The sequence below is a fragment of the Lichenostomus cassidix genome, chromosome 17 (assembly GCF_008360975.1).
Source record: "Lichenostomus cassidix isolate B80296 chromosome 17, HeHo_3.0, whole genome shotgun sequence".
NCBI classification, from domain to species: Eukaryota; Metazoa; Chordata; class Aves; order Passeriformes; family Meliphagidae; genus Lichenostomus; species Lichenostomus cassidix.
This window is the reverse complement of record NC_139497.1, coordinates 5,319,093-5,344,471: the sequence shown is the minus strand read 5'-3', so window position 1 is coordinate 5,344,471 and position 25,379 is coordinate 5,319,093. Positions and strand designations below refer to the sequence as shown.

Sequence of the window (25,379 nt, the reverse complement as noted above, 5' to 3'; positions counted from 1 at the left end):
GCGGGCTGCCCGCCCCCCGCCCTTCCGCGCTGCTCGCCGCCGCCGCCTGCTCTCCCGCTCAGCCGCGGCACGCACAACCCATTCTCCGCTGCAGGGAAGGGCAGCCGCCCGCGGGAGGTGTCGGCGGCGCTCCCGGCGATCCGCGGTTCCAGCGCCGAGCTCCCGCCCCGCCCGGCCCGGCCGCCGACCCACCTCGCAGGACGCCGCCATCTTGGCGCGCCGCTGTCACATGACCCACCCATGGCGAGGGGGCGTGGCTCAGGCATCACCACGTGACACCGGCGTGGGGAGGGAGGCGGGGCCTGTGGTCACGTGAGAGCGGAGCGAAGATGGCGGCGGGCGGGCTGAGCGCGAGGTGCGGGGCTGCGGCCGCTCGGGCGGAGGGAACGCGGGGGCGACGCGGAGGCGGCCCCGGCTCTCGCTGCGGGCGGCTCCCGCTCTGCGGGGCCGGGGGCCGAGAGGGGCCGTCGAGGAGCAGGCGCAGCGCGGGGCCGGGAGGGTTTAACTGCGGCGAGGCGCGCGCCGGTGTGGCCCCGCCCCTGCCTCGCGCGCGGGGTGAGGCTCCGCCCCCCCGCTGAGGGACCCTCAGGGATCCCAGAGGCTGCGGTGAGGAGCGGCTGGCGGCGATTTCGTGGTTATTTCACTCTGCCGCGCGACGTGAGGGGCTGGGCAGGAGCCGTTGCTGTGGCGGGGTCGGGGGCTCGATCTGCGCCGCCGTCGCGGAGGTGCCCGGCAGGCGCTCGGCTCTTTCCTGAGGGCGAGGAGCGCGCCAGGGCCGGCTGCACCTCCCACGCGGCTCTTGACAACGTACGAGTCCAAATACACACGTGGAGATGTGTAACGGATGCGATTCAATGAATCCCATCTTCAGTGATCGCCTTAGTTCGGTGGTTTCGTTTTTCCGGAGCGCGTTTTCTGTCATTTATTGTAACGCTTTTACGCTCTGGAGTTTCCCTAGTGTTTAATTTTTGTTAAATGAATGACGCTACTGTTACTTGTGGTTGCATACAGAGAGCTTTCCTCCCTTAGCTGTCTTGGAGCCTTAGTAATGAAGGGACAACAAACCACGGTCTGTTTTATTCACAGAAGAGGTTCTGAGGCAGTGAAAAGTAGATGGGTTGGCTTTGCTAGGCTCAGATTTGACAATAAATGAAAGAAACTGTGCTCAAGACAAATGAGTGCACCAATCTAACGTCATCACTGAATCTGAGATTCAGTGAATTGCTTCTTTTACATTGCTGTTCAGTGCTTGGTGAAATTCTGGGCCTTTGGGTGCTCTGTGTAGGCTGGAGAGGTTCATGTCAGGGAAGTGCACTCAACTGTCGAGGAAAGAATAGGGAGAAATTATGTTGATGGGTGTGCTGAAAATAACAGGTGTTGTCATTCATTAAGTGTCACCACCTGTCAGAAGTGGCAGATGACTTTCGCTGTCACAGTGAGTTATTTTAATAATGTTACTCTAAAAATAAGGCAATGAGTGTTCTTGTGTAGACAGTCTTTGCGTGGGGAGTTATGGTGTTTAAGTCCTCATTTGTAATACATTGCTAACAAATCATTTGTCTAAATGAAATTCTCTTTTTGGTAAATATATTTTCTCTGGGCTGTTGTAGGGAGACTTTTTTTTTGAATGCAGGGTCAGGATGTGATCTGTAATTCCTTATAGTGCAGGTTGGCTTTTCTGCAGAGTCCTCAGGAGGAAATGAGAAGCTGATTGTAAATGTTCTGGTGTCTGTATAAATACGGTGCAGTTTTTCACTTCACACAGTTTTATGCTTTGTTTAGAGTGGAGGATGAAACTGATGGAAGAATTTGTTGGAAGGAAAGCATCAAATGTAACAATGAAATATTGCTCTATGCCTTGATTGAATTTCTTCTTAGGAACCTTAAGTGTCTTGAGTAGCAAAATCAAATTGAGCTGGTAACCTGATACCAATGTGAAGCTTTGATAGGAGTTCACAGCTCTTGCTGTGTCAATTGTCACCCTCTCTGGATTTTTGCTTGGTTTTTCCAGGACATCTGAAACATGTCAGATAAAAGCTAATGTTCCTTAAATAATTTTTCTTGTATTGCAGTGTAATTTGCTGCGAGTTAATTACAGTCTTGAAAAGTAAGCTAAATGGAAGCCTGGAATAATGTTCATCATTAAAATACTCTCTCCCTTTTCCTTGTGTTTACAGGAGCAGCAGAGAATTATGGACAATTCTGCTGGGCAGATCAGCTTTAAGAGAACCAGTAAGTCCATGTCCTGCTGAGCAGGTTTGGCCATCACTGAATGGGCTCCATGGCCAAATACATAATTTGTATGTCTCTTTGGATATTAGTGAAAATAGTTTTTGCTGCTTTTTCTTCTTGCTCAGTGTGATTTTTGTTCCCCTATCTCTGCTACTGGCTTGTTCTTCCACTGCTTGTTTACAGCTGCTTCATGAACTGCCTGGAAGGGTGTATGGAAAAGGTGGTTCCTTTTCTGGAGTGGGCACAAGTGCTGCTTCCTGGGGTACTTGGGGTGTTCATGTGTGGTACAAGTGCTGCCTTGTTTTCAGGGATGGAGCCTGTGCTTTTGAGAATTTGCCCAGAGGTTGGGAATCCAAATGTTTCTAAACTCAGTCTATTGCCTCCTGTTTCCTCACCCTTCCTGGGATTAGGCAGTGCAGCTCACTGCCCTGTTCAGCACTGCATCTGGAATCACTCTGAGTCGCAGACACCTGTCTTGTGTTGTTCCTGCCTCTTTGTGGTGGTGGAATTTCTATGCTTAAGTTTAACAAATCTGATACTCAGTAATGCACTTTGGGGAGTCTGTTCAGTGGTGTTTGGTTCTGTTTTAGGCCCAGATTGCTGCAGAGTTGAACAAGCACTGGCAGAGGCTGTTAGAGGGACTGTCATACTACAAACCACCGAGGTACAGTCACTGCCTGATTGTAGACATTAATGTCTAATGTGGTGTTTCCTAGTAAATAAAGTGTACAGAGTATTGTTGTGTGAAGTATTGAAAGGTCACTGAAAAAAAAGCAAATGTTCAGTTTAAACTGATAGAACTGAAGACTTTAAAACTATGTCTCTTTAGTTCCTTCCTTGGGATTACTGCATTTGTAATGACTAAAATTTCTTTTCTCTTTAGTACAACTTCAGCAGAAAAAATTAAAGCTGATAAAGATGTAGCTGCTCCACTAAAAGAGCTAGGTCTGAGGGTCAGCAAGTTTTTGGTGAGTGAAGCTGCTCTTTGATTATTTTTTATCCTGGGAATGAATTGTTATTAGGATTCTGATATTGAAATAACTGTCTTGATTTTGAGTAGAGAGAAACTTAAGATCCTTTCATTCAAAATAGCGTAAAGGATTTTTAAGTACATGTTGGGGCTCTAGGTCAAACTTCCAAAGTGATGAGTGACTTTGAGATGCTGTGGTTCTCCTGGCCCTTTTTCAGCAGCAGCCACCTGCTATTGGTCTGTGTTGGGTTTGTCCAGGACAGCTGCTCAGCTGAAATACTGATGTCCCTTTAAATCAGTTGCCATGTTTGACAATCCTCTCAGTTCACCCGCGATGTTCTGTTTCCCCTAAGCTAGAAGTTTAGAGTTCAGTGACTGGTGGTACCTTTATTTAAATGACTAATGCTCCTTTAGCTGAAGTTAAACTGCAGCTCAGTGACATCAAAGCTTGTGTATTTGGCTTTAAAAGGAGTGCTTATTAAAGCATCTTCCTGGTGCAAAAATATTCTTTGGCCTGTTACTTGTTTTGAGGATAAGAGCTGCCTGAGAATTTGGAGAGAATCTTAATCGTTAATGAATTCAATTGCCTTTTATTAGTTTCAGAGCATTTCTCTTTCTTTTGTTCAGGGTCTGGATGAAGAGCAGAGTGTGCAGTTGTTACAGTCTTATCTTCAAGAGGATTATAGAGGAACAAGGGATTCCCTGAAGGTCCATAGCTCCCATTTATGTTCTATTTACTCCACATCTTTCCTTAATACCAATACTTTTTTGATGCAAATGATCACATGTGAGTCTGAGTTCTGATTGGGAAATGGCTCTGTAGCTTTTCTTCTCTGGAGCTACAAAGCTGCAGCGCTGATTTAAGGAAATGTGACAGCAAATATCCAGGCTTATCTCTTCCTGCTTGGATCTCTGCAGGAGCTCAACTCCTCTCTCTATCACAGGAATACAGGAAAGCTACAGATTTGTGAATGAGAGTGGAGATAAAAAATAAATATGTGGTTAAAAATGAGTGTTTTGACTTTGTGCTTTTGGAATCTGTCTTTCCAAAAGAACTGGGAAGAAAATTGTTTCAGTCATTTTATGAACATATGTTTTGTCAGTAGGTATTTCTCCAGTAGCTATTTATTTTGTTGTGTTTTGTTTACAGACAGTTCTTCAGGATGAAAGGCAGAGTCAGGCTCTGATGCTGAAGGTTAGTAATTTCCATTTGTATTTTCTGTGGAAAAGATCTGTTGGCAGCAAACCTATGTCTGTGGAAAATCTTGAAATAGTTGAAGTATTCTTTATTATAAAAGATGGCTTTTAGAAGGTGCTTCTGAAATTGAGGGATGTGCATGTAGATTTGAACAGTGTTAGTAATTGATACAGAAATGAAATTTTTGGCTTGATAGCAGGGAATTTAACTGGATAGATGTACCTTGCTTATTTTCCAAAGCTTGTGGGTTTTTCTGATACTGTCTGATGTGACAAAATTGATAATAATTTCTGATAGAGGGTAATAAGGATTATACCCTCTATAATAAGGAATAAGGTCTTTTTGCCTTTCTTTTCCAAGTTTTCTCACTTAACAGTGTAATTACAGACCTGATCTTACGGCAATGATCTGTTGAGTTCTGTAACGTTAACTAAGTGTTGTTTTTTCCCCCAATAACTTTAAAATTGCTCAGTTGAAACTCCATCTGTAGTAACTCTCTAGTCCTGTGGTGAAGGCCTTGGCAGTGGGTTGGAGAGGGAAGTGGATGGGAGTTGGACACTGTGCCAGGTTGGTACTGATGGGACTTAACATTCACAGCTCGCTGACTACTACTATGAGGAGAGGATCTGCATCCTGCGCTGCGTCCTGCACCTCCTCACCTATTTCCAGGATGAGAGACACCCTTACACAGTGAGTCCTGGATGTGATGTCATTGAAATAGGCTAAATGTGGAAGCTATGTGGTAATTCCCCACTTGTGTGAACAGCTCACGAGTATGCATGTGAGAAGTTCATGGATTTGTTTGTTTGTTTAAGGCACAGTACTTCCAGTGCATTGAAAAGTTGGACAAGGAACTTGTTCCGAATTACCGCAAACAGTTTGAAGCGCTGTACAAAGCAGAAGCTCCTACATGGGAAACACATGGAAATCTCATGGTAATTCATTTCTAACTATTATTTATCAAGCTTATAAAGTCTTTCCTTGTATGTAATGTATTGGAAAATACATCTGTGCAGATGCAGTTAAACAAGATGTTTCTCCTGATCCAAGAAACATAAAATCTGTTTTCTAACAGAACACACTTTTGCTCAGAGACAGAGAGTTTAATGAAACTTACTGTTCCTTATAATAAATCTGTGGGGAGCACTGGGCCAGCAGAGCCATTTATGTGTAGTTGTTCATGATCTCTCTGTACTTACAGTAGCTTTCCTTGCCATTGACACAATTGCTGGCTACACAAGCTGTTGAGATGCCTCCACATTTTTCAGTTTTTGACTGCTTTGTCTGCCCTGTGAGCTTTGACATGTGATGGTGGAACTTTCCTTTGTGCAGACAGAACGTCAGGTTTCCCGTTGGTTTGTGCAATGCCTCCGGGAACAGTCCATGCTCCTGGAAGTCATCTTCCTCTACTATGCATACTTTGAAATGGCACCTGAGGAGCTCCTGGCGTTTGCAAAAATGTTCAAAGAGCAGGGATTTGGCACAAGACAAACCAACAGACATTTAGTAGATGAGAGCATGGATCACCTCGTGGATCGTATTGGGTAAGTGTCGTGGGTATTTGTGAAGTGGGTACAGAGCAAAACAATTGTTTTTCTCAGGAAAAAATGCATTTAATAATTATGTCTTTGTTATTCTGTGTGGGCCATGATTTGAGGGCGAATGAGAATCCTGCCGGGTGGCAGAGTTATAAAGGTGGAAAAGCTATCTTCAAATTTCAATGACCTTTTTTGTTTGTTCAACCAGAAAAGGTTGTAATTTGTCCTATCAAAATTTGAATTACGTGCTGTCAATTTCTTGTAATTTCTTGTTGCTCCAAAGAAAGCTGAACAAAGCAAACTAGAGGTTGCTTTTTGACCACTCAGAGTTTAAAAAAACTCACCTTCATTGTCAAATAAAGGTTCTGACCTACTTGTTTTTATTCTTCTACTGCTTGTAGCTACTTTAGTGCTCTTATTCTGGTGGAAGGCATGGAAATTGACTCCCTCCATGAGCGTGCTTTGGATGACAGGACAGAGGAGCACAAGCTGGCCAGCAATCAGCACATCCACCAGGTAAAACACTGGCAGAGTAAGCAACCCCTCCTCAGGCCTAACAATACAGAACTTACTGTGATTATCCAGGCACTGCTGTGTCTGTAAACTTCTGATCCTTGGGCTTGTTGGCCGGGTTTAGGAACTGGCATCCACATAACCTGAGAAGGATGTAATGTGCTTGTTGAGTATGGATTACTTTCAGATCTCAGTTATTTTGTTTCTGTGCAGGAGATGGACAATCAGCTGCTGCAGTTAGGGGATGTCTCACATCATGCTCCGGTGCTTTTGGCCTGGGCTCTGCTCCGTCACACCATAAACCCAGAGGAGTCCACAAACATCATCAGGAGAATGGGAAGCACTGCTATCCAGCTGAATGTCTTCCAGTATCTGACAAAGCTGCTACGATCCCTCAGCAGTGGGGGCAAGAATGTGAGTTTCTTATGATTGTGTATATAAGCTTTTGAAGGTCTTTAACTGCACTTGATCTAAAACTGTGATGGGAAGCAGATGACTGAACCAATGTTCTTTTCAAACATGAAGTAAAGCATGTTCTATCGTTTTACCTTCTGTCAGTGAGGATCAGAAATCAAGTTGGAGTGGAACAGATTTTTATGCCCAAAGAATAAAAAAAAAGCTTTGCAAAATCCTTTTGATTCCTACAAACACTGAGTGCTGCTTTTTTAATTTTGATGTCTGGAAGGTATTTCTAGTGATAATGGTCGTGGCAAGACTTCTCATTTCAGTGAAATACTTCATGTTAATGCGGAACTCAACTAATGACTGCTGCCTGTTTTGCTGCCCCTTTGCAGCAAGAATGTATGAGAAAGGCAGTTACTCGGTGTGTAAAAGAGTTACAGTGCTTTTGTAATTCATAGCCTTTCCCATAACAGCCTTGTGTACTCTTTCTTTGCAGTGCACTGCGAGCACAGCTTGTATGTGTATTTATGGACTTCTTTCCTTTGTCCTGACGTCGCTGGAGTTACATACATTGGGCAATCAGCAGGTAAGCATCCAAGGCCCTTTGTATCAGTTACATAATTTAAAATAGCCTGTTATAACTGATGCTAATTGCCTATTAAATTGCAATCCTTCATTTCTGACTGCAAACTTTATGTGGGTTAGATGGCCCCAAATGAGTGATTTGCTGGTTTTCACCTACTGCATTTACACCTTGCAAACCTAGTAAACACCTCTGCAGACTCGCTGATTAGTAATGAAAGAACACATCATGCATTTGAAGTCCTATGGAAATGAAACTAATTGTTGATCTGTTATTTCCAAAACAATGGACATAATACAAACTCCATTTCTGAGTTGGACTGGACATCTTAGAGCCCTCTGCAGGTATCATGGATGTATTTGTTGTGGCCAGTTCATTCATTATGAGGAGCAAGGCTTTAGGCTGTGGTCTGGGGGTGGGTGTGTTAGGTATGTTTTGGCTTCAGGAGGCAGTTACATCTCGGTGGGTAAACATGGAAACTTTAATTCCAACGATGTGGCAGAACTTGGTTTGGATGAAATCCCCGTGTGTAAAGTAGCTTTGATTTTTATCTATCCTGTCTTCCTTTGTAGGATATAATTGATGCTGCATGTGAAGTTCTGGCAGCTTCCAGCATTCCTCAGCTCTTCTGGAAGACGGTGAGTGTGTTTGCAAGTTGTTTGACCTACCTTGTTTATAACTAAGACCTGACAATAGATTCCATTTTAGGAAAGGAGCAGGCTGATTGTATTTAGTGAGTTGGTTTCTAGGAGGGCCTGAGGAGCAGACATTTATTTGCATCTATCTTTGATTTACTTTTGCCCTTTCCTGCCTTTTAGGTACAGCCTTGACTTTACTCTTGAAAAGGATACTGGAACAAGTTTTAATATAGGTGATAGTTGATAGCAGGGCTGGGGCTGCAAGGATTGAACTAACTGCTGGCAAAAGCATTGTGCTTATTTTTTGTTGTCACAGAATTAGGATGATATGTAATGCCTTACAGTCTTACTTCTTGCCTTATACTTGCAGACTGCCTCATGCTTTAGTCTGTGCAAGAACTGGAGTGATACTTTTGTGCATGATTAATATTAAATGTACAGCTTAAAAAGGAACTGTAACCTTGTGCTGTACTGAGACACTTCTAACTTTTCTTTTAAGTAATAAGACATTTGTTTTCTATTTCCACCACCAGGAACCTACTGCAGGTCTGGGTATTATCCTGGACAGTGTTTGTGGGATGTTCCCCCATCTTCTCACTCCTCTCCTTCAGCTGCTCCAAGCCCTTGTGTCTGATAAATCTACTGCAAAAAAGGTACAGGATCTCTCTTGGTGTTTGGGAGATTATTTATTTCAAGACAGGAATGACATGCTCTGTGATTCTTTCTTTCCATTACATGTGTTTATCTCAACTGTAGTCTTTGGTGACAGACATTAAGCTTTTGTCTAAGAACAGTGGACAGGACTCCTTCAGAATCCTGTGCTGTAGCAGGACACTGCTTTCTGGCTTTTAGAAAACTGTACATCTTTAATAGCTGAAGATTAAGATGTTGACTAATTTTTAGGTGGTACTTTCTTGATTCATCAGATGAGACTTGTCTGAACATGTGGCCTGTGTAATAATGTTTTGGTAGGGTTGAGGTATTAGAAAGATATTTACACTTTAAGAAAACTTGAAGAAGCACTAAGAAAACTTGCCAATTCCTGGAAGTGACCTGGTTGATAAATTTTTAAGAAGCTCTGGCTCTTTGGCTGTGTTGGTGAAGCTCTCTCTGATGCAGGTTTACAGTTTCCTGGATAAAATGTCCTTCTATATTGAGCTGTACAAGCACAAACCTCCAGATGTGATCTCCCACGAAGACGGCACACTCTGGCGAAGACAGGCTCCAAAGCTCCTCTATCCTCTTGGTAAGGAAACTGCACTTCACCTTTTTGTACTGAAATGCTTTGGGGAATTTAGTTTCTCTTTACCTGGCTTCTAACTCATGGGTAAATTTGTGACTTTATTTCATCTGCTTCTTCAATCTTTAGGACTAGGTCAAACCAATCTACGGATACCTCAGGGAACAGTGGGCCAAGTGATGCTGGATGATCGAGCTTATTTGGTACGGTGGGAGTATTCCTACAGCAGCTGGACTCTGTTCACCTGTGAGATTGAGATGCTGCTCCATGTTGTGTCAACAGCAGGTGAGACACGCTGGGAGTATAAAAGAGAATAAATAATTAATTGGTATCGATTTTAGGTTAGTAGTAGGACTGAACAACTCTGAGTACTTTCGAAAGAGCGTGGAATACTTTCTCAGAAACCTAATTATGATGATGATGATTATTATTATTCTGTAAAATTCACTGCAAAAGGCCAAGAGCATATAGTTAAATGAGATACATTTTAGATGAGGGAAAAATTTAGATAGATTAATAAATGGTTTTTGATATGGGAGATGGATGGTTTTGAATCATGAAGATATGTGGTAAGATAAATGTGCATTGTTCCAGGTTTGATTACTGCTGAAGTACAATTTTGCATTCTGATGTTTGATTTTCTTTGCCCAGATGTGATTCAGCATTGCCAGAGGGTCAAGCCCATAATTGATCTGGTTCATAAAGTCATCAGCACTGATGTATCAATAGCAGATTGTCTTCTGCCAATCACATCACGAATCTACATGCTCCTTCAGAGGTGAGTCACTGACAGCAGAGGTACCTGAGCAGATAGAATGATCTGAAAGAATGGCTGATTGCTTATTTTGCCAAGAGCTTTACAAGATGTGTGGCAGTGCTTGAACTCTCCAATATTGGTGTTCAGCTCTCACAACTGTTCTGGTTACACACAGTTTAATATTTTGATGCAGCAGAATGGCCCCTCTTCTACTTTTTTCCTGAAAGGTGTGCAATTTTATCCCTCTAAAGGCAGTTTTTATTAGTAGCTATATTTACATGGAAGGAGGATAAAACATAGCATTAGAGCAGTAACTCCTAGGTTTTAAAACAGTTGTACTTATTAACTCCTCCCAGAGTTAACTGCCTGGGAATTGATGTTCATCTGTATAATTACTGTTTGCTGTGACAACCTGCTGTCTTGCCAGCCTTGCCTATGGCAGTAAATTGATCTGACTCAGGTGTGAGGGGGAGGCAAGTCTAGACTGAAAGTGCAGACTCTGGTGTCTGTATTTACCTGCTTAAGTTTTATGCATGTGTACTTGAGTGAGAGAGAAGGAAGCTTTTTTGATTAAAAAACCAATATAACGGCTAGACCACAGGTGGCAGTGCTTTTCATGCATGCTGTTTCTCTTTTGTAGGCTAACAACTGTAATCTCTCCTCCTGTGGATGTTATTGCTTCTTGTGTCAATTGCTTGACAGTCCTGGCTGCTCGGATGCCAGCCAAGGTGAGGAAAGGACGTGCTGGTGAGAACTAGTATATTTATATGTAAATGAGAATGAGCATCTGTACCTCTTCTCTTGCAGGTTTGGACTGACCTTCACCACACAGGCTTCTTGCCATTTGTTGCCAATCCACTGTCCAGTATGAATCACATGATTAGGTATTCATGTTCCTCACCCCATTTTTTTTTTTTTGCCTAACCTATTCATAACATGCTATAAGAACTTTTTGCCAGTGTGCAATCTTTGCACCTGATGTCTCTCACTCACGTCAGAATCCTGCTGTTCATGTGATGAACCCTATTGTTGATTTCACAGTGCAGAGGGAATGAATGCTGGGGGCTATGGAAACCTATTGATGAGCATGGAGCAGCCCCAAGGCGAGTACAGTGTTACCATCTCCTTCCTGAACCTGGTAACAACTCTTGTCCGGGTGAGTGCTTCTGGAATGCTCTGATGCGACACCAGCCCTGAGCTGTTATGATTGGAAAGTGAAATACAGCCCTGTCTGAGATCAATCTCTGTGCAGCAGGGATCTCTCAGTAATCTCTGCTTGACACTCCCTTCTGCACTGCTGTTTGTGCTTTCTCTGATATAATTCTTACAAAAAACCCTTTTGAGTCCTCTCAAATGACTAGAAATTGCTTGTAAATCTATGTTCCCATGTTCCATGGTTTTCTCACACTTCAAAGATAATGAGTATCTTCCTCAGAAAGTTTTCTTGTCCACCTCCTGGTTAAATAACATTTCTGTTTCTCCTAGGGACAACTTGGTAGCACCCAGAGCCAAGGCCTGGTGCCCTGCATTGTGTTTGTCCTGAAGGAAATGTTACCAAATTACCACAAATGGAGATACAACTCTCATGGAGTGAGAGAGAAAATCGGTAAGGATGTTAAAAGGGGGAGTAGGAGGAGAAGGGAATAAAGGGTTTGATCTGCCTTCTCTTTTCTAGCAGCCATTTGGGATCTGCACTGTACATCTCCTGGTATTGTTAGGTGCTGTGATTTGTTTGAAAATAGTAGGAACTAGGCAAAAGTTCTCAAAAACTGAGTAGTCCATTTTATCTCTGTTTCAGGGTGCCTAATTCTGCAGCTGATCCATGCTATACTGAACTTATGCCCTGAAATGGATCCTCGCAGCAGGTAAGACAGATGACGTGTCTCACACCTGCACTAGCCGAGTTTGCAGTGCAGGAATCACTGTCATTTTGCTTCAGTTTTTGAACTCAAATGACTAGGAGGGAGCTGGCATAGCTGTGTAGGGCTGGTTTCAGCTCTTTGCTGCATTACTGAGTACAGGAAGGGAAGAAAAGGATTAGGGACAGATAATGCAAACCACATTGGTTTCTAGAACTCCTGGGCGGAAAAAAAAAAAAAAAGAAAAGTGTACATAGATTTCCTGGGTCAGACTGTCATCCACTTTCCTGTTTGGTGTATTCACTCTGGTGTAAGCAGAAGGGAGAGTAAAGGAAGGATCATTACGGGTGTAAAAGTGAAGAGATTACTTTGTGGTAGTTTCCTAAGTGCAGTGTGGCAAAATGCCAGTAGTGCTCGTGGTGACACTGTCCTGTCTTTGTGTCACAGCAATGCCCCCAGCCTGCAGTCCTTGTGCATCTTCAGCCTGGCCAACACGGAGGCAGGGCAAGCTGTCATTAACATCATGGGAATTGGGGTGGACACCATTGACATGGTGATGGCCTCCCAGTCCAGCAGGTGAGTGGGGTGCAGCTGTTTGGGCAGCTTCTGTGTGCTGCCTGGGTGAAAATGTCTCGTAACCCTGATGGAATTTCCTCTTTGAATGTTGTGCAAATAATAAATGCTGGTTGTGAACACAGTTGCTTACTTTGGTTTTTCTTTGGAAACAGTGATGAGTCCCAAGGCCAAGGCCAGCTGCTGATCCAGACAGTTAAGCTGGCGTTCTCAGTTACCAACAACGTCATCCGGCTGAAGCCCCCGTCCAGTGTGGTGTCTCCCTTAGAGCAGGCGCTCACTCAGCATGGTGGGTACTGCTCCCTGGGGCAGCTGTGCTTTTGGGTGGTCTGCAAATGGCAGTGTGTGTCTCATTACAAACAGTAGTTAAGGTTTCTAGGTTACAAAAAGTGGTTGCTACTTATGGGAGAAGGCCTCTTCTCCCTCATCTAAGGCATTCTTTCCCTCTGGGACAGCTTTTAAAGGATTAATCAAACATGGCTTATTGTTTGCTGCTTTGTAATGAGATTAGTGTAATTACAGAACATACTAAATCAGCTACTGTTTGTGCCTCTGGCTGGACCCAGACCTTGTTCTTTTGGGAGACTAACCAAGTTCTCATCTTCTGCTGTGGAAATCATTATCTGGTAAATAGTTACATCTTGCTGCTGTTTCTTCTCTTTGATTATATTTGTATTCTCTCCAGGTGCTCATGGAAACAACCTTATTGCTGTCTTGGCCAAATACATCTACCACAAGCACGACCCTGCACTTCCACGCCTGGCCATCCAGCTGCTCAAACGACTGGCTACAGTAAGATAAGACACACCAGTGCTCCTTTGCTTCTCCCCATGTGATTAAATCCACCACTGAATTTTTTTCAAAATAATTTCTTCAGGATTCTTTTGTATCAGGGGGCTTAGTGCAAGTCAGTTGAAGCAGGGTGAACTGACAGCTGTAAGTTAGGGCACATCAAAAATCATTTAAAGGGCCATTTAGTATTGTGATCTTCTGCTGTTTCAGAAGTCACTCAGCACTTACTGAGAGGCATCTCTTGAGTGAGGTGTTTTCTGCAAGCTATTTGCAATTTTTCAGTGGCTTTCTCAAGTCACACTCTTAAATACCTAGACCTTTCTAGCTGGAATTTTAACATCTTATTGAGAAGAGGATCCTATTTCAGTTTTTATCAGGACTTTTCAACTTTTAGACTTACAAAGCCTTTTAGACTTACTCTTTTTGTCTGCTAAACTTCTGAATATTTGTAGTTTCCTTAAAGGATATACATCTAGATCCAGGCTTATTTATTTCAAGAAATGTAATCTTGGAACTGTTTTTCTCTTTACCCTTTCTATTTCTTTTTATAACCTGTGAGAAATAGGTGAGAATAGAGCAGAATTGTCAAAGAGGAAAGTTAGGATTGCTTGTCATGTTTCTTCCCGTTTCTTCCCATTTAATGACAACTTACTTTGATATGTTCATAGATTCAATATTAAATATTTCAGAGTTTCAATACAATACAAATCACCTCTTATATAGACATTAAGCATTCTCTACAGCATGGTTATTGTTCCCTCTGATGTTTGTTTCCATGGGCAGGTTGCTCCCATGTCCGTGTACGCCTGCCTGGGCAGTGATGCTGCTGCCATCCGCGACGCCTTCCTCACCCACCTGCAGAGCAAGATCGAGGACATGCGCATCAAGGTCATGATCCTGGAGTTCCTCACAGTTGCAGTGGAGACACAACCTGGGCTCATTGAGCTGTTCCTGAACTTGGAAGTGAAGGATGGCAGTGATGGGTCAAAGGTATGACAGCAGATACTTGCCCAAAGACTCACTAGCCTTTTGTTGCAGTATTGTGGCACTGAATGCTAAAATCTGATAGTTCTTACTTGTAACCTGTTGTGCTTAAAGTAAAGATTGCAAAAATACATGCAGGTTGTACTTGCATTTAATGGATGCAGTGCTATCCCAATTTCTCTTTCCCTGTAACCACAGAGGAACCTTCCCCAATATTTCAAGGCAGATACTGAGTTAGCAAAAGAACATTCACTAAGACCAAGGTTGCCTGTAACCTGCTCTCTTGACTCTGTGTGCTGTTCTTTGAGCAACCTTAAAACACTCATGACACTCATGATACTCTGGCAGTGAGAAAGCTAAAGATTTGGGTACAATGGACAATATAATTCTTCAGCATTATAACCTCTTGTCTCCTTTTGCATTAGGAATTCAGCTTGGGGGAGTGGAGTTGCCTCCAAGTGGTGCTAGAGCTTATTGACTCCAAGCAGCAGGAGAGGTACTGGTGCCCTCCCCTCCTGCACCGTGCTGCCATCGCCTTCCTGCATGCCCTGTGGCAGGACCGTCGTGACAGCGCCATGCTCGTGCTGAGGACAAAGTGAGTTGGTGTTCCTCTACAAGGCATTTGCCTTCCACTTTTGCAAAACACTTCCTTTGGTTTGCCAGACTTTTCAGGGACATTTGCATCTTAGTCAATGTGTGCCCTGGTGAGCACATACCTGGTGAGGGTATGCAGTGTGTGGGCTTTGAATGTGGAAGATGAGAAGCCCCAATGTGTCAGAAGCAAATATATTTCTGTTCCTTTTATACAAAGCTAAATAAACGTGTACTTACCTAAGTGTATTTTTGACAATGTTTGGAGCACTCAAGGTGCTGCTAGACATGTGGCATGGGGGAGATAACTGATATTACTTTTGGTTTTGTCTTTTAGACCAAAGTTTTGGGAAAATTTGACTAATCCCCTCTTTGGGACCCTTCCTCCACCTTCTGAATCATCAGAGGTGAGTTACATCCAAACAAAATGAAGGGAATTATGTAGTTCTCAGAAAAGCTAAGTGATGTGTGTGGCTGTTCCCTCTCATTGCAGCTTCCTAAAAGAAGCTGTGACCAAGTGGGTTAAACACAGGCAGGAGATGAATCAAATGCTGTCTGGCTTTTCAGAGACTGGGCAGCAATGAACTTTCTTTTGAAATTCTCTGCTCTTTATTCAATGATGGGAAAAAAAATAGATTACTGACATCTGTGGTAACACTCACTGTGGAAAGTTCTGTCTGAAGTGTACCCATATTGTGGGCTTAAGCTGACTGGTGTCAATGGAGGAATCAGTTAGGTTCTTGTTCTTCCTTTCTGTAGGAGTTTTTCCCTTCATTCTGAAAGCCCTGTGCTCTCACTCAAACGTTTGAATTCTGCCTTGAGCACATCATTCTGAGCTTATTGCCACCAGTCCATGGTCAAAATGACATAACTATTGCTATTGTGGGAGAAACAAGCCTCCTGCAGAGCTGGAGTATCAGCCATCCCAATGGATGGGTAGGGATAAATCAGAATTCCACTTGCTCTGCAGAGCTCAGATTTTGATTCTTCTTTTGTCTTCATAGCTCAGTGTCTTGGATACCTGTGCCTTAATAATGAAAATCATCTGCTTGGAGATCTACTATGTTGTCAAGTGAGTCTTTGGTAGTCTCTCCTTCATCCCTGTCCTTTTTAGATATCTAAACTGTGTGTGTTTACTCTTGATACACCATGTGGGCTTTGAGGGACAAAGCACATGTAATCCTATGAAAATCTGGGAGTGATTTGTGAACACATTACAAAGATTCATTTGAGATTCTTGCAATCACCAATTGCAGAAGGATATTACAGTGCTTTTGCAGCCTTTAGGTGAGAATGTATTAGTATTTTCCTTGTATCCTGGAATAAGAATATACAGTATTTTTTAAAACTAATTGTCAACTAAGCTGATTAAACCTTCTGTAGTGATTGAATCATATTTAGTAGTTTTCTCCCACTTGATTTGTTTTCCTGAACATAACAGCTGTTTCATATGTTGAAAAGTCACGATTAACTAAAATCTCTGGTTTAAAAAGAAAAATCATAGATTTTCTTCAGGGATCATGTTTTTCCTTCATATTTGATGCAAAAAGTGGGATTCCCTGCACAGGTCTAATATATGGAATAACCTTCACTTGCAAGCTGTGTCCTTGGCTTTCCTCCCTAACTCTCAGAAGAAGTATATTTTCTGACCCAAGAATAAATGAAGATAACTTCTCCTCTTGATTTGGTCAGGGGCTCACTGGATCAGTCCCTGAAAGACACGCTGAAGAATTTCTCCACCAAGAAGCGCTTTGCCTACTGGTCAGAGTACGTGAAGTCCCTGGCACAGCACGTGGCAGAGACCGAGGGCACCAGCTGTACCTCCATCACTGAGTACCAAATGCTCATCTCAGCCTGGCGGATGCTGCTCATCATCTCCACAAGCCATGTAAGGGCTGCCTCGTATCTTGCATGAGAGTCTGAAATCAACATTTTGAATAATACAATGTCAGCAGCTTCCTAGGGCCAGCTGAGCAGAATTCACTGTTTTTTTCTTTCAGATTTTTTTTGTGTGTGAACACAGCACAGGTTGGCACGAGCATGGTGCAAGAGGTTAGAGTGGGTGGTGTTTTGCTGTTTGATCAAAATGAGCATATTGTCCTCTCAGCAGAGGAAGGAGGTAGCAAATAATTTGTAGAGGGGTTCTAAGTAATTCTCTAATCCTGATGAGCTTTTCATGTGTCAAATGAGGCAAGGATACACCATTAGGGAATTAGTCATTGCCAACTTCTTGTCAGTGGTTAATGTAGGACTAAAGTGATTTCTGTAGAGCTCAGCAGCTATAAAATTTAATGGATTCTTAAAGTAACAAATTAAAACAGTAAACTGATTTTAGGCAGTTTAGAAGATGCATCTTTTGTTGTGCTGATGATCTTTATCTTGGTGGATTTAGGCGGATATCATGCATCTGACTGATTCTGCAGTTCATCAGCAGTTGTTCCTAGATGTCCTAAATGGCACCAAGGTTTTGGTAGGTGCAGCTTCCTATCAGTTTTTTCGTTTCCTAATTGCTTATATTCTTTGTACTATGAGGGCTTCTATTTCTGCAGATGCTTGTAATCATAGGGGTTTTTAGGTCCTGTGAAATTGGGCTGAAACAGTCTCCCTGAACTGATGAGCTGCTTACATCTTTATTTTGTATGTGTCATTTTTTGTCACTACTGAGTGACCCTGCAGGGTTACTGTCTCTGGCCCCTTCAGTGCTGCTGAAGAACAAACCTGGTCATTTGGTGATGGTGCTTGGGCTGAGCATTTCTGAAGTATTTTCACATGTGACTGTACCAGCTGTAAGTCTTGCAATATTTCTTTTTAGCTCCAAGTTCCCATGTCAGTGTCCTGTCTGCAGCTGGGATCTATGCTGTGTACCCTTCTTCTAATCCTGCTTAAGCAGTGGAAAAGGTAGGTACTTTGTTTGGATAATTATTAGTCATTGCTAGAAATAAAAACTTGGGAGGTTGTGTTTGTTTTGCTTTAATGAGAATCCCATAGTGATCTGGGGAGAAAACGGAAGGCTTACTGTATTTTCTTTTGGGATGTCAAATGTCTCTTGGTTGTTGCTGAAATTCTAAGAAATCTCTAGTAACAATACAGTTTATTTGGTTTCCTGCTTGCTGGTGAAAAGCACCAAAAGAACTTTTGTGATAGTTAGTCCTGCTTTCTCACTCTCATTCTCACAGAGAAGGGAAAATGCATTCCCTCATTCTGTGGAATGTCTTTAGTGAGATCTTCCAAGTTCTTCTTTACTTGGAAGAACTGCTTTTATTTGTGGGAGTCATATAACTTAAGATCCACACAGCTCAGTCAAGCCAATATATTTATTGAGGGATCTTGTCTAATCTGAAGAGCTCTCCCTTTTTGTTGTCAGCGAGTTGGGTTCTGTGGATAAAATCATAAACTCCTTGACGCAGATTCTGGAGGGAGTACTACAGGCAGATCAGCAGATGATGGAGAAAACCAAAGCCAAAGTGTTCTCAGCTCTTATCACTGTTCTGCAAATGAAGGAGATGAAAGGTGAGGTGGTGCATGTGCAGGTGTCGAGGTGCCAGGGCTGAACACACTTTACACCCAGCATGTGCAAGATAAACACACGTAGGGTGCTGGTAACAGTGCAGGGTGCTGGATGTAGTTACCAGCCTGTGGCACTTCTTTTTTCTTCCTTTCTTTAGCTAGTTTTGGAAAGAGGTGAGGTGTATCATTCATTCACTCTATGTCCATGTCTTCCCTTCTCTTGTATTTTTCTGACAATAACCTCTGATCAGTTTGGTTCCTGTGTGTTTTTGGAAACAGCTCAGTGGTTCTGTGGGGGGACCCCCTAATTAGACTGTCTCACAGAGTGACTGGAGAGCTTAGATTCTGACATTGATTTCTAGTTAAAGATAACAAAAGATTCAAAGACAAGAAAGGGTACATTTTGTTACAAACCAGAGAAACCAGTCTGGTCATTACTCCTGTCCCTTGTGGAGCATCTGGCATTGCAGTAGCACTTGAAGACCCTCAGAGGAATCTGGGCAGTATTTCTCTATGCAACACATACAGAGGCAACTGTGATGAAAAGTGTGTAAGGTTGTCTGTGTGTTCCTCGTCCCACTGCTTTGGCTCTGCAAGCCTGTATGTTTTGGAAAATAAATAGGAAGGGGAGGATTGTTTTGGTTCTAATTGTTTTCTTTGCTGTTGAATTTGAGTTTCTAGTCATGCTGGTAAAAGGTGGTGCAATTTATTATAATGGTTTTCATAAGAATGTAGTATTTATATGGACTCACAGACCATAGACTGCACCCAATCTGCGTGGGTTGGTACCAGCAGTGTGGAGCAATGGGTGGGAATTGCTGTGGTGGAATAATCTGTTCATAGTAGTACTTGATTAGTGTTTTGACATGTCATGAGTTTATATGACTTCTCGGTAAAACCACATGTTTTTGTTGTCCAGATGACTATAATCTGTTATTATATCCTTGTAGGCTTAAACATCTGACTTAGTCACAGTTCCTCACATTGTTCTGTAGGTTTTGAAATAAGAACAGAATAAATGCTGATTCCAAGAAATGTGGCTCAGTGATGTTACCAGTTAAACTGGAAACCTGAGTCCAAGGACTGTGTGTTAACTGGTGTCTGTTGTGTGTCACAGTGAATGACATCCCCCAGTACCCCCAGCTGGTGCTGAGCGTGTGTGAGACTCTCCAGGATGAGGTCATTGCGCTTTTGGACCAGACGAGGCACAGCCTGACCTTGGGAGATGCTGCAGATGACAAGGACAGCATGGAGACAGATGATGCCTCTCGAGTTAAGCACAAAGACCAGCGAGATGGGGTAAAGGACCTGTTCATCTGCTCTGCAGCCTTGTTTCTTCTCACTAGACAAAAGTGTCATGATGCTTGGAACAACTTTCCCTTGCAGCTTGCTGGCTTTCAAAGGAAATTTCAGCAGTTTCTATTTCAGAATTACTCCATGGTTTTTTTTTTTTTTTTTGCTCATATCAGTCTGGGAAATTGATTTTTGCTGCCTCTCCTTCAGATCTGTGCTAAAAAACATTGTCACAAGTGCTAATGCAGCCAAGAGGTGTGCAGAGTATAATGTGAGGGATACCAGGAGCCTTCATTTATGCTTCTGAGAATGATTGAACTTCAGGTTGTGATAGTAAATGCTTTTAAGATTTTTCTTGGTATAGCACTGTACTTACCTACCTTTTCTTGTCACTGCAGGTATGTGTTCTGGGTCTGCACCTGGCTAAGGAGCTCTGTGAGGTGGATGAAGATGGAGACTACTGGCTGCAGATTACCAGGAAAGTCCCTGTGCTTCCTACCATCTTTGCTGCGCTGGAGATCAGCCTGAGAGTTAAACAAAACCTTCACTTTACAGAGGCCTCGTTACATTTGCTGCTGACCTTAGCAAGGACTCAGCAGGTGAGTGATGCAGAGAAGTGAGAGCACATAGCTGTACACTTTGAATAAGAAAAGTCTGTCTCATTTTTTATCTCATTATCCTGTCTGCAATGCAGCTGAACAATGAGCTGTAGATAAAGGGTTTTTTTTGGAGGCTGTCAAGCAGTAGGTCCTGTATTTAGACCTGTTTAGTGTGCCTTGTTCTCCATGGTGAGATGTCTTGGAAAAGCTGTGCCAGCCAGACATGTCATTTAGAACAGGCACTTTCACTGAATGGATTCTGCAATCCAAATACCCTCTTGTTAAACCAGCACTGAGTGTTGGAACCTGCTTCCTCATTAGTTCTAGTAAAGTGTTATTTATCTATTACAAATTTAACTTGCGTGGGGCTTTAGGTGAAAGCAAGGTTGTTCCAAACCCTTTGCAAAGCTTATGTACATAGCAAAACAGGTGATAAATGGGATTTGGAGTGGTTATGCAGGTTAGATTTTACTTTTCTTGATATTGAACTTCTAACTACATAGAAATGTGTGTAGATGAAAGTTCTGTAAAAGGCTGGTGACAGTACGAAGCACAGAAGTATTTACTGCAACACAAGTTTCTTCAGTCTCAGAGAGCAGAGACACAGATTCCAACTGTACTCTGTTGTAGGGAGCAGCAGCAATGGCTGGAGCTGGTGTCACCCAGAGTGTCTGCCTGCCCCTCTTGAGCGTCTACCAGCTCAGCACGAATGGAGCCATTCAGGTGGGTGCTGCTTCCTTCATTCCAGGTGGGAATGTGCCTGGAGAGCTTCCCATCTCCTTGCAGGCTGTGGCTGGAGCAGTGCCCTCTCAGGGGACAGGGGCCACCCCTAAAGACTGGATACTGCCAGAATGGTGTGGAGGGAAATAAATAGCTTATTTTTGTCTGTGATTTGTTCAGACATCTGCTTCATCCCGGAAGTCCCTGGATGCCCCCTCCTGGCCTGGGGTCTATCGCCTCTCCATGTCCCTGATGGAACGTCTTCTCAAGACACTGAGATACAACTTCCTGACAGAAGCACTGGACTTTGTGGGTGTCCATCAAGAGAGGATCCTTCAGGTGTGCCACGAACTTTCTCTGTGCTGGTTAGCCTGGCTCCTCTGTTCCAACAACAGTGGAAATTAGTCAGAAAAGGCAGAAGCATTGAAAAGTCACTCCTGCCTTGGGAAGGGTTACAGTGGAAATAACTGTGAGAGGAGGATGGGATGTTATCCCATCTGTCCCTATCTGTCACATCCCTGATTTACTTCTCTCTCCTTCCCAGTGCCTGAATGCAGTACGGACTGTGCAGAGCTTGGCCTGTCTGGAAGAGGCCGATCACACTGTTGGCTTCATTCTTCAGCTCTCAAATTTCACAAAGGAATGGCATTTCCACCTGCCACAGCTTATGAGGGACATGCAGGTAGGAATCAGGATATTGCTGTGGATAATATATTGTCTTGGACTGCAGGGATTTGGATGTCTTAAGAGAAATGGCACTATATCACTTTTTTATTACCATTCCTTTAATGGGAATTACAACTGAGGTTATTTAACTGCCTATTCTGTCAGTACCTTGTCTTGAGTGAGGAAATGTAGCTCTTGGAGAGAGAGAAGTGATAGCTTGGAAAAGTAACTTGCAGAATTCAGTGTCTTACTTTCAGTTCTTAGTGCCAGCTGATTTCAAGAAAATACTGGGAAGTTAAAAGACTGTGTGGATCCTTTATAATCACAGTGCTCTGTTTGGGTTTTCTAGCTTCCAGTCATAGTAGTGAATAGATGGGGTTTGAGCTTTTATGAGATTTCTCCCTGCCTTTATATCTTTCAGGTGAATCTGTGTTACCTGTGCCAGGCCTGTACCTCCCTCCTGCACAGCCGCAAAATGCTCCAGCACTACCTGCAGGTGAGAATCCTACCCCAAACTTTAAAGTGTTGCATGCCCATGCTCATGTGTTATTGAGTATCAAGGGTCTTGGATATTGAATGGATTGTTGATAATCCTTGTGACTATTGACAGCCATCAACAGTTAGGATTTGCATTTCTTCACAGCAAAAAAAAAAAAAAGTGCAAAGAGCTGTCTGGATTCTGAAAACCTCTGGACTGTGTAAAGCGAGTCCTAAATAATCAGCAGCCTGTGCTGAATGGTGTTCTTATCATAATACAATGCAGCAAGGAGGCTGCATTGCTGTAGGAGTCTGGAGTGCCTTTCATTAGCCACTGTGGACCTGGTGTCCTTGATTTGATTTAATTTGTTAAAGGGAGATAGTTCTTGTTCTTGGGACATCTTTAGATGCACGAGGTGGAGATGATGCATTGCTGCTGCTGTGGTCCATGAGCATGGCTCAGGCTTGGTGTCTTGATCATTGTTTTTCCAGAGTGTGGAATCTAAACAGCCTCTGCAGCTGCCTCCCTGCAATGCAGTGTCTCCCCAGCCCACACCAAGTGTAAATTCTCAGCAGGTGACAGACTTTGGGTGCCTTATTTCCTCATTCTCTTTGTTCACAGCATTTTTTTTCCCTCAAAACATTTGTCTTAGTGCAAAATAATATCTGCATTCAAGACTTTTTCTTTCTCCACAGACAAAAAATGGTGATTCCCTTCCATCCAGCGTCACTCCCAGAGTGCAGCGTAATCCGCAGGCCTCCTCCAAGCACCCCAGCCCCGAGTCAGAGGCAGCAGAGCAGAAGGCCCTGCTCACAGTGCAGTACAGCCTCCTCAAAATCCTCAGCAAGTCTCTCGCTGCCCTGCGCCATTTCACTCCTGATGTCTGCCAGATCCTCCTTGACCAGGTGGGGAGAAGAGGTGCTGCTCTCTACAGAGGGCATTTACACCATTTTCAGGGTTGTTTTGGGTCTCTGTGTCCTGCTTGATTCAATGACCCCACTGTATACCTGTCTGCTGTTCTGCACGGAGCAGGAAGGCAGGACACAAGGAGTTTCCCTTGGGAATCAGGCACACAGGAATCAGTGTGAAGAGAAGACTTGGCTGAGCTTTTGTGTGACCTACACAAGGCTGTGTATGTGTGACATTAGTGAAGCAAACCATAACCCAGTTGGTTTGTACCTTCAGTACACCATTCTTCAAGAAAAATCCTCTTGTCATCCTCCCATGGTGGTGTGACCCAATGCCTGGTCTTCCAGTTCAGAAAAATAAGGTTTAATTCTTGATTCTGGCAGTGTCCTGCTGCTAACTGTTAAATAGGGAACGTCCTTCTGTGCCTCTGGGAGCAGCCAGTACCTTGATGTGCCAGTGATGGCAGCTGTGTGAGGGGAGCCATGGAGTCTAGTTGTGCAGTGCTGTACAGGACACTTTACTGCTCCAGCTGTACACCTGAGAATTGGGAAATTATCACAGTGCTGCTATTTCTTCATATAAAAAGCATGATAAGGGACTGGGTATTCCTGTTCCTATGGCAACACCATGCTCATGTCCTCAGGGGTCTCACTCCTCTTTCTGTTCCTCCACAGTCGTTGGACCTTGCTGAGTACAATGTGCTCTTTGTCTTGAGTTTCACCACGCCAGCCTTTGATTCGGACGTTGCACCTTCCTTTGGGACCCTCCTTGCCACAGTCAATGTGGCCCTGAACATGCTGGGAGAGGTACTTACCCTTTCCCTGTCTGGGAGCATGGCAGTTGCAATGATCCCAGAGCATGAGTAATTATTTTGTATCTCCTGTCTCTAATGCCTGTCTTTTTTTCCCTTGCAGATGGATAAGAAGAAGGAACCTTTCCCTCAGGCTGCGGGGCTGAATATGCAAGAGGGAACCAAAACCCTCAAGTAAGTTTTTAGTTACTTGATGCAGTTACAGCCAAGCAGCAGAACTCAGAGCTCCTCAGATCAGAACCGAAGTTTAGAGGCATTTATGTAGCTTTGTACATCGCTTGTATGTAAAGTCTTTCAGCAACTGACCTGGAAACCAGAATGTTCTGACCTTTCTGGCTCCTGCTGATTTGTATTTCTTTGCACAGGTCTCTGCTCATGTTTACAATGGAAAACTGTTTCTACCTGCTCATCTCCCAGGCTGTTCGGTACCTGCGGGACCCAGCTGTGCACCCCCGGGACAAGCAGCGGATGAAGCAGGAGCTCAGCTCGGAGCTGGTGAGCACCTTGTGCTGTCCTCTCTCACTGTTCAATGTGTCTTGTCTGTGGCTGCCCATTTCCCAGCATGAGTGAACAGCCTTGGGCTGCACATACTGGCATATTCCTGTGCCATGGCACCCTGTTTGGGGAGGGAGAGGGCATGGGGTGGAAAGAAGCTGACTTGTTACACGCTCTAATTTCAGAGTACGCTGCTCTCCAGCCTGTCCCGTTACTTCCGCCGGGGTGGTCCCTCTTCACCTGCCGGTGGGGTCCTTCCCTCTCCCCAAGGAAAGTCTGCCTCCAAGTTGGGTCCAGAGGGGCAGGAGCCCTTGTTTCAGCTCGTGCAGGCCTTTGTCCGGCATGTGCAGAGATAGATCCCGTCCTGGCCCTGCCTCCCTTGTCAGGACTTGCAGCAGAACAATTCACGTCCACCACAGAAGGCATCACCTTTGACAGAGCTGTAACAAGGGCTGCAAAGGGAGGGAGGCCAGGTGTGGGCAGTGGTGTCACCTGAGCAGTGAGATCCCATGGAACTCTTGCCACCCGGGAGCAGAGTGAACGTAAGGAGAGCCCAGCTGGCTCTCTGGTGACCAGCCCACGTGCACAGCCTGCTCACTCTGTCTGCCAGAGTATCCTGGCTGGGTACAAGCACTGAACAGTCAAAACCTTTATTTTTATAGCTTGTACCTCACTTGGGGCAGCTGTGGCTGGATGGAGAGAGGAGACAATTTCTGCTGGGCATTAACTCTGCTCCTAACACAAGGTGCAATCTGCCTCTCCCACGTGGAGTCCAGCTAAGGCACACCCAAGGGATCAGCCAGCAATTCAGAGACCATCTTTCTACTGCTATTTTTGTACTGAATGGTTCAAGGCACGATGATGTATGTGTGCTCACGCCTTCCCTTCACCCTGCAGTCTGTGTGTTGTGTGTGTTTCTGAAGAGCAAGGCCTCACTTAAGGTTTTTATGTCAAAATTCCATTGCTCCAGTCTTGCAGTTTTTTGTAACTGTGCCCTATTTATACTGATATTAAAACCTTTATAGACAGCA

At 43.9% G+C, this 25,379-nt stretch overlaps 2 protein-coding genes across 4 annotated transcripts in view; one reads left to right on the top strand and one right to left on the bottom strand.

The window, feature by feature from the left end:
- Positions 1-496, bottom strand: part of DOLK (dolichol kinase) — a 4,627-nt gene extending 4,131 nt beyond the window's left edge. Inside the window, exon 1 of one of the 3 annotated variants that reach the window (XM_085077070.1) lies at positions 193-496. Coding sequence is in view for 1 of the 3 variants with exons in the window: in XM_085077069.1 (XP_084933195.1) it covers positions 79-82 (4 nt within the window). In the remaining 2 variants the exon portion in view is untranslated. Of the gene's footprint in view, positions 1-75; positions 103-192 lie in introns of those variants that run through there. The other 2 variants (XM_085077069.1, XM_085077071.1) reach the window with 2 other exon arrangements.
- NUP188 (nucleoporin 188) lies at positions 278-25,379 on the top strand. Its single transcript, XM_085077068.1, has 44 exons — positions 278-355; positions 2,178-2,232; positions 2,823-2,896; positions 3,116-3,200; positions 3,830-3,910; positions 4,353-4,397; positions 4,998-5,090; positions 5,216-5,335; positions 5,733-5,944; positions 6,340-6,454; positions 6,665-6,865; positions 7,350-7,439; positions 8,009-8,074; positions 8,608-8,727; positions 9,194-9,320; positions 9,444-9,599; positions 9,966-10,092; positions 10,712-10,799; positions 10,879-10,955; positions 11,113-11,227; positions 11,557-11,677; positions 11,870-11,936; positions 12,378-12,506; positions 12,659-12,792; positions 13,189-13,295; positions 14,079-14,285; positions 14,705-14,874; positions 15,208-15,277; positions 15,875-15,942; positions 16,563-16,758; positions 17,263-17,340; positions 17,683-17,768; positions 18,235-18,380; positions 19,495-19,676; positions 20,069-20,269; positions 20,900-20,992; positions 21,170-21,328; positions 21,534-21,671; positions 22,077-22,151; positions 22,829-23,038; positions 23,717-23,848; positions 23,957-24,027; positions 24,219-24,348; positions 24,534-25,379. The coding sequence occupies exons 1-44, from the start codon at positions 330-332 to the stop codon at positions 24,702-24,704; spliced, it is 5,214 nt and encodes a 1,737-aa protein (XP_084933194.1). The 5' UTR covers positions 278-329; the 3' UTR covers positions 24,705-25,379.